The sequence below is a fragment of the Crocodylus siamensis genome, chromosome 1 (genome assembly GCF_052110815.1).
Source record: "Crocodylus siamensis isolate JL-2025a chromosome 1, ASM5211081v1, whole genome shotgun sequence".
Lineage (NCBI taxonomy): Eukaryota > Metazoa > Chordata > Crocodylia > Crocodylidae > Crocodylus > Crocodylus siamensis.
The window spans coordinates 393750111-393760169 of NC_143395.1; the positions used below are offsets into that span (position 1 = coordinate 393750111).

The 10059-nt window shown below is 39.2% G+C and overlaps 1 protein-coding gene across 1 annotated transcript; it reads left to right on the top strand.

The window, feature by feature from the left end:
* Positions 1–275: 275 nt before the first annotated feature.
* On the top strand, positions 276–9076 carry LOC149875245 (interstitial collagenase-like). The gene is made up of 10 exons (XM_090031760.1): positions 276–392; positions 1283–1527; positions 1858–2006; positions 2136–2261; positions 2640–2801; positions 3386–3503; positions 4376–4509; positions 5265–5424; positions 8646–8746; positions 8976–9076. Exons 1-10 carry the CDS (start codon positions 300–302, stop codon positions 9074–9076), a joined length of 1389 nt encoding a protein of 462 aa, XP_089887886.1. The 5' UTR covers positions 276–299.
* Positions 9077–10059: the final 983 nt, after the last annotated feature.

A 10059-nucleotide genomic window follows, 5' to 3' on the forward strand; every position in this document is an offset into this window, starting at 1 on the left:
AAACCCTGTACATAAAGAAGGCAAAGAGTCACAGGACTCATTTTAGTTGGAAGTGTCTTACTCCTTTAGTAACTATATTAAGATTAGAAGTGGGAAATTCTCTTAGTTAACTGGTATTACATCACTATGTAATGATGAATCTATTTGTATCACTATGGTTTGGCTACTGAGAGGATATTATACATTGTGAATTAGTCACCAAGTAATGTACACATTCGCTATATAAACCGGGCTATCTGGGAGAGATGTGCAGTACTTCTGATTAAGCAGTAAGCAGAGACACAGAAACGACACTAAAAATGAAGAGCCTTCTACTTCTTCTGCTAGCATGTACAGCATTCTCTGCTGCTGTCCCTGTGGATCCAGAAAATTACAGTGCAAGGCTTGTTGAGGTAAGTACTTGATAAGGCTTCCAGCAATACCTTAGAATGAATATTATTGCTTGTTTCATAGAAGAGATTCTGTAAATGACAGGTTGCATTTCTTTCCCTTTTTCTAGAATAAGTCATGATGGTCAAAAGGTATCAAGTTATAGGGATTTAAAAGAAACCCTCTTCCTTTATTCCTTTATTCTAACATCGTAAATATTGGCCAAAAGACATTAAAAGTTTTCTTCAGGTTTATTTGAATTCCAATTCCTGCTGTCACGTGACAAAACAAAGTGACAATATCATAGGGACACACATTATTGTTCTCACTCAATCAAATTTCTCTGCTTCCATGTATTCAGCAAAGCACTCAAATTAGTGCTGAACTTTTAAAAGTGGCCCAAGTAGTCTCAATTATTTCCATAAGCCTGCTCACTTGCTTAAAAGAAAGCATATGTCCAAGCATTTGGGGATTTTTATCACTAGTGCAACATCCAAAGAAAATGCAAAAAGAACAATGGAAAAAGTGGGAACCGTGATAAATCTTATGAAACCTTATTAAAAGGTTATAGAACCTTCTATATACTAGAGTCAAGATTTTTTTATTGTGAGTTTGGCTCCTATATCCATATTTATTCAGCAAAAAGTCAATAGCCTGATTTCCCAAAACACTCGTCATCCAGCAGTATCCATTGGTGTCATTTGGTTTCAGAGATGCATAGTCACTGAAGACTAATTCCTAACACTACTGCAGCTAATAACATTGCTCACAAAATATGGGCTGGAATTTTAGGAGGAATTGTATTGTAAATTTTAGATTTGTTAGAATGCTTTTGCATAAATTCTCATTGGTAAAGCAGGAAACATATAGCTATCAATAAAACATCCATTCTAAGTGTTATTTACTTTGATAGAGTTATCTAAATCATTTCTATGGCCTGGAGACACAAACACACTCTCGTTTTCAGAGAAAGAATACTGAGAGTGTATCTGAAACACTCAAGGAAACGCAGTCATTTTTTGGACTGAACGTGATTGGGAAGATTGATGATGAGACTACAAAGATGATGAAGCAGCCGAGATGTGGTGTGCCTGACATTGGCAACTATGTTGTAACACAAGGGCGTCCAAAGTGGTCAAGAAACGACTTGACATACAGGTAACAGTTCCCTAAGCAATTTGTGGACCAAAATATTAAGGCCCAAGCTTGCAAATATGGGGGCCTAAAGACCCAAAGCTAGGCTCTCCTTTCTGGAATTCAGCACCAAGAGAAGCATCTTGGTACTCTAAGGAAGGAGACTGCCTTAGTGAAAGTTAGGAGGAGTTGTAAGTACTCAGGATTACAATATCAGGCTACTTATTCCACTGTCAAAACATGGATACAAGGAATTTTGCATCAAATATTAAATATTTTTACTACAGCAATGTATTGTTAATAATAACCTGCAAGTGTCAATGTACATAAACTAATGTTTGCTTTATCCGAAAGGATTATAAACTACACGCCTGACATGAGACCAGCTGATGTGGACAACGCTATCAAACAAGCATTTGAAGTCTGGAGTAATGTAACACCACTGACATTCAGAAGAATCGAGGGGGGAGAAGCAGATATAATGATCTCTTTTCAATATAGGGGTGAGACATAATAGCACAATAATCCAACAGATTACAATGCATATTTAGGCAATTATCAAGTAGTCATTAGCCATCCTCAGTTATAGAGGCAATTGAGTATATTAATTAAATAATGACTTGTTTTTTTAGATCATGGGGACAATTCTCCCTTTGATGGACCTAATGGGATACTAGCTCATGCTTTTGAGCCTGGCCCCCAGCTTGGTGGAGATGTTCACTTTGATGAGGAGGAAACTTGGGGAAAAGACAGCACTGGTAAGATTTGCTTTGCTGACCTTGTTTGCTCAGGTGACTTAGCAATTTACACCTTGAGTTGTTCCATTGGCTTCTGATGTTATATTGGGAGTAAGAGTAACAGATTCTGGCCCCGAGATGCTATAGGAGAAAGCTGTAGGGGAAGCAATAAGGAGAACAATAAGGGGAAATCATAACCAGTGCCTGATAGGTCTGTGTATTCATATATCTATTCTTTTTCTACTTTACCTCTTTGAACCATAGTGTTTGCAAAATGAGTGAAAGCTCCTTTTACGTCTGTAGTGTGTTCTGGCCTGGCACAATGTTGTTTCTCTGCCACCTGCACCAGAGATTCAAAAGGATTTAATTCATTTGAGTGGCATTATCTTTATTCCTCAGGCTACAACTTGTTCAATGTTGCTGCCCACGAGTTGGGCCATTCTTTGGGTTTGTCTCATTCTACTGATCCTGGTGCCTTGATGTTCTCAAGATATACCTATGTCCACCCTAAAGAATTCCACCTCCATCAGGATGATATTAACGGCATTCAAGACATCTATGGTATGAAAATCAACATCTAATTATTCACTTGGTTAATTTTGATTAATAAATTAGAAATGTTTATTTTAAGAAACTGTCTGGTGTCATCACACAGAGAAACCACAGAAAGTACAGACAATAGAGAGGGAAGAGACCTGCTAAGGTCATGTAGTTCATTCCCCTGCTTACAGGCACGATCACTTACTCCTAAAGGTGATAGATGTTTGTTCATTTACTTTTAATAAACCTCTAACGAAGGCAATTACGCTGGTTCCAAATATAACCCATCCCAAGAGTAGGTTTCCCTCCCATCTCTCGGTTAATAGAAGGTGGGTCGTGTTCCTAGGGTTGGCTTTCACTGAAGATCAGCTCTCCCGCAACCCATCCCTGCAATGTATGACAGTCCACAAGTGCTGAACCTCATCTGTGCTGGTTTAGCAAGTGAAAAGCCCTGACATTTCCTGGAAGAAGCCTGCTTCCAGAGCCTGCCCACTATTAACCCAGTGTTTGGATGGTTCCTGAAGACCTACCTAATACTGGTTTTCAATTGTATTTTCCTATTATATGTACCATAATAAAAAGTTTTTTTCTCAATCCACCTGTAGGACCATCTCTGAAACCTGTTCAACCCACTGGACCCTCAACTCCAGAAGCTTGTGACCCTAATTTGTCTTTTGATGCTGTTGCTACTCTGCGTGGAGAAATGTTGTTCTTTAAGGACAGGTAAAATCAATGAGTCTGTGTGGTGTTTCATTGTACTGCGGTACTGAAAAGGAAAAAAAGCTATAAAAAAAATGAATTCCAGTCATAAAAAGAAACAGTGCACTTGAAAATGTCATGCTAACAGCATAAAATCACTGGAAAGTCACTATCTATTTCTCCAGTGGGTGGCTTGCATACCTTGATAGCAGGCACATTGACTTTACCCAAACTTTCACTAAATTATGGTAACATGATTTTTCTGATTCCAAATGGGTTATGTTGATTGGAGAAGTATCTTCTGACCTTTGTGTTTGTAAAGCAATCACTATTGTTTCCAGTGGGAACTGAAACCCAGATCTGGCAGTGAGTGTGGCTGAATCCCTTCACTGTGGACAAATCCATGTGGCAGCAAGGTGTGCAAGGGATAGACCAGCAGAGGCAGTAAGAGAAATTTGGGGGCATGATACGTCCTGGTACAGGAACCTCACCATCTCCCATTTTATGCAGAGCAAATAGGAAAATTCTATATGAATTCTAAGCTAAATGCATACGTTTTGGGAGAAATATCTACAAATCATATTTCTACTTCATACACACACACTACTTGGAATTATTATTTTACCCATTATATTCTAGATCTACAAAGAAAGAAAAATCTTATAATTTGAAGGGAATGGGGGCACTTTGTAATGCTCCTACCACACGGCAGTTCTTCAGCAGTAATAGACTCTTTAATCTTTTGCAAAAAAAAGGGTTCAAGAATTAAGGCTAAGATATAGTAGCTGTAGCAGGCTTGCATCTTTCCTGCAGACTGGAAACTAAGAGGACGCAGTTTACCCACTGTACTTTTCTGGGTAGAGTGGAACTGCATTAATGTGCAAATTGTATCTCAGGTTTTTCTGGCGCAAGCATCCGCAACGAATGGACAATGGGTTCAATATTATTTCTGATTTCTGGCCAGCCCTGCCATCTGGAATTCAAGCTGCTTATGAAAATGTTGAAAAAGATCAAGTTGTTGTTTTCAAAGGTAAAAGACTTCAACCTAAAATTCTCTTGGTCTTCATATATATGAATCTGTTGCAATATAGGTTGCTTCAACTGTGCAATTAAGGCAATTCATCCTGGTTTTCTTTGAATTAAGACCCATTTAGATTTCAAGTAGAAATATCTTGGCTAAATTTAAAATGTTTATTTGCATAGCTGAGTTGCATGCTTGACTGCATACACAAATTATCAGCTGTAGGCTAAATTACTATTAGAGGTTCAAGAAAGGACCTAGTAGGACTGGAGGTTAACAAAGGATCAGTCATTGACATGGTCATTATCTTTGACCACAACACTACTCCGAGATGCAAAAGATATTTTACTGAACACAGAAAGACAGAAATCTGTTGCAAAACGCTTATATTCTACCTGAAGACAGAACCTGTATTAAAGGGGAATTGCCAGAAGTCAGTCAAACACCATAGGGAAATTTTGAAACTTCAAACTTTAACTTTGCAGTATTCTTTCTGTTAGAACTTTGAGAGGCAGTATTTTGTGAGCAACTGGAACATGATTTTTTTATTCAGGTCCTTAAAATTTGGAATGACTTACACGTTTTCTGCAAAATCTAAAAAGTGTTAATAATGTTGAAAAATGTTGTGAAACATATTGTTTTAGAAACAAAGATATTTTTTATGGAAACAACCTTAAATTTTAAAGATTTCAGTCAGCTATCATAGATTTCAGTGAGCTCATGGTTTGTATTAATGGAACAATGATTTGTATTTTTCCCTACAGAGAATAAATATTGGGTTCTCAATGGATTTGATATAGTCTATGGATACCCTAAAGGAATCCGTCAGCTGGGCTTCCCAAGGACTGTTAAAAGAATTAATGCAGTTTTCAGTGATGAGAATACCAGGAAAACATATTTCTTTGTAAATCACAAGTATTGGAGGTAAGATTTACCTTAACAGTCTCAAAGTATATTTCCTGCTGGAGGCTCAAAGGATAATTATGACATACAATATAAAAAAGGATGTAATGCATCTGGGCTAAAAATATTAAATAGCAACTTATGGATTTTTCTTTTCCAAACCTAAATACCCTGATAAAAATGCAAAATTTTTATATGGAATTTTATAACCATCATAATATTCTAGATCTGGGATACATGACATAAGATCCACAACCCCTAGAAAAGCTATTTCTAGTAAATTTTAGCCCACCTGGGTGCAGTTTTTTCTCTTATGAAATTCAAGAGAATTCATTAGAATCCACTATTCAAGGTAAAACAATGGCTAACAAGGTAGATTTTTCCCTTCAGCATGAAGTCAACACACTGATTTCATCTGAAGTCAAATGTTTAGATGAGATGGTTTGAACAGGAAAGATTAGCACTGAACTGTTTATTGCATCACATTAATATGCACTTCAGATGCACCCTTTCACAAGAAACACTCAGTGGTACTAAAATGAATACTTTCAAGAATGTTCAGGCCTAAGTTGCATATAGGGTAGGAAATATATACTTTATTTACTTGAAAGGAAGATGACCCTGAATATACAACAATTCCCCCAATAAATACATTTTATATATGGAAAATGTATAAATTTGTTATAATTTTCCAGGTATAGAATCTAATTATTTGAGGTTTACCTTGAATTTGTCCCATTCCCCCTGCTACAGCAGGGAAAATAAATTTGGGGGGTCAGATAGCCCCTTTGTTCTCTGCGTCCTCACAACTTTTTCCCCTGGCAGCCCCTTCCCCCTCTCCTTACTGCCCAATCCTGCTCTCCCTGAGCACACCAGAGTCAACAGGGTTTCAAGCCACAATGACTCCACAGCTCAGCACTGCTCAGTATGTGTGTGTACTCCAGATACCCCCAGAAAAAAAAAACATGTGCTAATTAGCCACCATTCTTGCCACAAATCTTGGGATGCTCCAAAAATATATATGCAGACAAGGTGCAGGGCAACCTACTCTGGCCACACTTACCATATGCACCAGGCTGAGAGAGAGAGTGCCAGAGGTATTCTGGGTGAACTGTTTACAGTGTCACCATGCATTTAAAAAGTGTTGGTTTTAGGAAGGATTGTGGTTAGTGGGTACTACCATATGTTTTATTCAGGTGGGCTATACTGATCCATTTTCGTAGTGGCCTCTTGTGAGCTAAGATGAAGTGTAGGAAGCATCTGAAATCCAGGACTAAAGAGTGTGATGGAGGATGCTTACTGGGGCTCTGGGAAAGGACACCACTCCGTTTCGATGTTTCGATGGAACAGCGTTTCATTTCGAATTTCATTTTGATTCAACACTGCTGTTCTGTTTCATTTCGTTGAAACAGTTTTGCTGTGTTTCAACTCTGTTTCAATGTTTTGCCCATAGGCGAATGGGGAAGCTCAAAACTGCCCCTACAACTTCGTCATTTCTGGCCTGATTTGGATGCAACTTGCAGGAATGGTAGCCCCTTCTGAGGGCCTGCCAAGTTTCAGGGAGATAGGTGCAGAGGTTTCAGGGAAACTGAACCTCAACATCTTGAAAGCAAAAAACTCATGTCACATGTATGTTTAACCACAGTGAGGTAAAAACTGCAGGCGTGCTAGCCCCTGTGGAGGCCACAAAGCCTGCCAAGTTTTGAGGAAATAGGTGCAGGGGTTTTGGGGGAATCTGCACCTCAAGCTGTGGACAAGCAAAACTCGTGACATGGGTGACACGGTGTGTGTTAAGGAGCAGCTGGGTGAAAGGTGCAGGCCTGCTGGCCCCTGCTGTGGCTGCGAAGCCTGCCAGCTGTTACGGAGATTGGTGCAGGGGCAACTGGGTTCTGGGGCCCTGCACCTTTAGCTGCTGATGGGCAAAATTCGTGACATGGGTGGGTGCCACTGTGTGTGTGTTAAGGTGCACCCTCACTCAACTGACACTGAGGCAGAAAGCAGGCAGTTCAAACAATGCTACCTTGTATGCAGTTTTTCCATCCCTCTCCCAGAGGACTAGGATTGCCAGGCCTCAGGAAAGGATGGCAGTCACTGGCCAGCTACACCGTCAATAATGAGAGCAGTCCTTCCCCCTCTTCCTCCTCCCTCTCCTTACTTTAGTTCCTGTTCCCCTGCAGGCAAGCCCAGCTTGAGCTTCAAAACTCGCAACATTAAAAAAAAATTGAAATGTTTCAACCTGCCTCATTTCATTTTGAGGCTGTTTCAAAGCTCTCTGTTTCGTTTTTTGTTGTTTCAAGCTCAGTAAGGGTTGAAACAACATCGGAACAAAACTCCCGGCGACATTTCGCACAGCCTATTGCTTACCTGTAAGAGGCATCCAAACCTCAAGATCTCTGGGCTCGGGCCTGCACGCAGGATGCCTGCCAATGGATTTGGGAGTATCTGAAGCCCCAGGGTGACAGGTCTGGGACAGAGGATGCTTGCTGGTTGTAGCACCATTCATGGTGTTTAGAACAATTGAGTGCTGCCTGCTCAGTCGATACGGGTTTTGGAACGACTGAGTTCTGCTCAGTCGTTATGATTTGGAACTGATTTGGCTAATTTGAAGGATAAATTATATGATAAAAAAAAGTTTGACTTATATGGGCCATGTGTTTTACAGTTATGATCAGTGCTGGTTGCATTAAATCAGCTTCATTCTTGGTTTCCATGGCAGAGCACATGCTACTTTTGGCAATAGTTTAATGATAGACAAAGTGGTTAGTGAGACTTCCTTATATGCTCTTATAAGACAAGGCATACAAGGCATTTTCCCCATGCCAACTGGAGCAAAAAACCTTATCTTGCATTCAAGTAAATGTGTTATTCACTTGAGGTAGCCTTTCAAGTAAAATAACCCCAGTTCAGACAAATATCATCTCTGGCCCACTTTCACCATAGGCTCCATATTTACCTTTACCTGTCCTTTGAGTGGATGCATATACAAACATACACACCACAACACATTCTTGAGGTAAAATCCTGGCATCATTGGCATTTTGTCGTTCTCTTCTGTCAGACAAAGTTTTCAGTCTCTCACATCTCCCATGAGTATGCTGACTTGATACATAATGGCAGGAATTCAAATAGTCCAGTCAGTTCTGAATATAAGAACAGTGGCATTTATGTGTCAGGTCTTGTTTTTGCTTTTTTAAAATATTTTTTGCTTATCTGTAAATATTAACTCTATTTATTTTATTAAGATATGATGAAAACACACAATCTATGGATAAGGGTTATCCCAGGAAAATAATCAAAGACTTTGGAAGAATTGGCAAGGTGGATGCAGCTTTCCAGCATGAAGGTAAATAGAACAAATGTTTATGTTCATTATACTAGAAGAGGTGTGCTTCTCTAAATTGAAAAAATATTTTAAAGATGATAATTATTAATATTTATGCACATTTATGGGAAATAGGCATTCTAATAAATGAGTATCTTCTTCCTGTCAAAGTTCATTTTGTTTTCCAGTAAAATCTCTGAAAAAATGTTTCACCCATGAATTTATTCTTTCCATGTATTTTTCTTACTAGACTATATCTATTTCTTCCATGGAGCAACCCAGTATCAGTTTGATCCTAAGACCAAGCGAGTTGTCAGCATCCTGAGGAGCAACAGCTGGTTTACTTGTTAACTGCAGCGATTTCCCTCCTGTTTAATATAATAAGTTTCTTCAACTTTTAATGGTTATTTTAAAAGGAAAAGCAGTATTATTTATTCTCAGACTTTTGTATGAAAAACTACAAATGGTGATCCTGATGGAATTGAATCATTTACTGAATTTTTACAAACTGGATTGATAATTGACAAAACAAAGTATTATGTTTTTCATACCATTGTGTGTGTTTCTTTCTATTAGAGCCAGTTCTAAAAAGCTTAGTTCTAGCCCCAAGCACAGCCTGAAGTACTAGACTGGGTGCATGGAAATCACATGGGGCATTGCAAGTACAACTTTTGCTTCAAATCAGAAGAGAAAATGCCACATAGCTCCACCTAGCTCTACCATCATGCATAGTCCACTCTGAAGTTTCTATGTCATTAGGCCTGTTGATCTCTAGAGCAATGAATCCACTAGTCATATCGGTGCCTGCTCCTCTGACCCACTCTATTCCCCAAGTTTCTCTTAATAAGTCATCTGCTGAGCTCTGCTCCTTCACTTCTTTAAGTCCTGCCCTTTCCATTCCAGTAACTCTGTATCATTTCCATTAAATTCAGGACAATCTACAGCTCAGTTTATGGCTGCTCCAGAACCGCACTTTTTTATTGGTTAGAACCTTCTCATTTCCAAATGATGTTTCCCGTTGATGAGTTTATACTGCTTTGTCCTTGAGCCAACATGGACTTTTAGCAAAAACAGTTCTTTCCCTTCCCTGGTGTTCTTCCTGAAATTCAGTCAGAGAGAACAACCACATCCCTTTTCAGCCTTTGTGTTGCTAGGTCTGCTATGGCTGGCATCAAGTGGCACTGTAGCTCCCTCTTGTTCTCTCCTAATTACCTGCCTTGATGTTATTCATGAAAAAAAGGTTGGGAGTTTGCCCAAGGCCCAGAGGGAGTCCATCCCATTGCCAAAACACCCTCTATCCAATCTGCTGAGCCTCTCTCTTGATCCTATAGTTG

Excerpts from the sequence above, each read along its gene's own strand:
- LOC149875245 (XM_090031760.1), top strand. The coding sequence starts at position 300 with ATGAAGAGCCTTCTACTTCTTCTGCTAGCATGTACAGCATTCTCTGCT. Across the intron at positions 393-1,282 it reads ACAGTGCAAGGCTTGTTGAG|AGTTATCTAAATCATTTCTA; the intron begins GTAAGTACTTGA and ends TTACTTTGATAG. Across the intron at positions 2,802-3,385 it reads CGGCATTCAAGACATCTATG|GACCATCTCTGAAACCTGTT; the intron begins GTATGAAAATCA and ends ATCCACCTGTAG.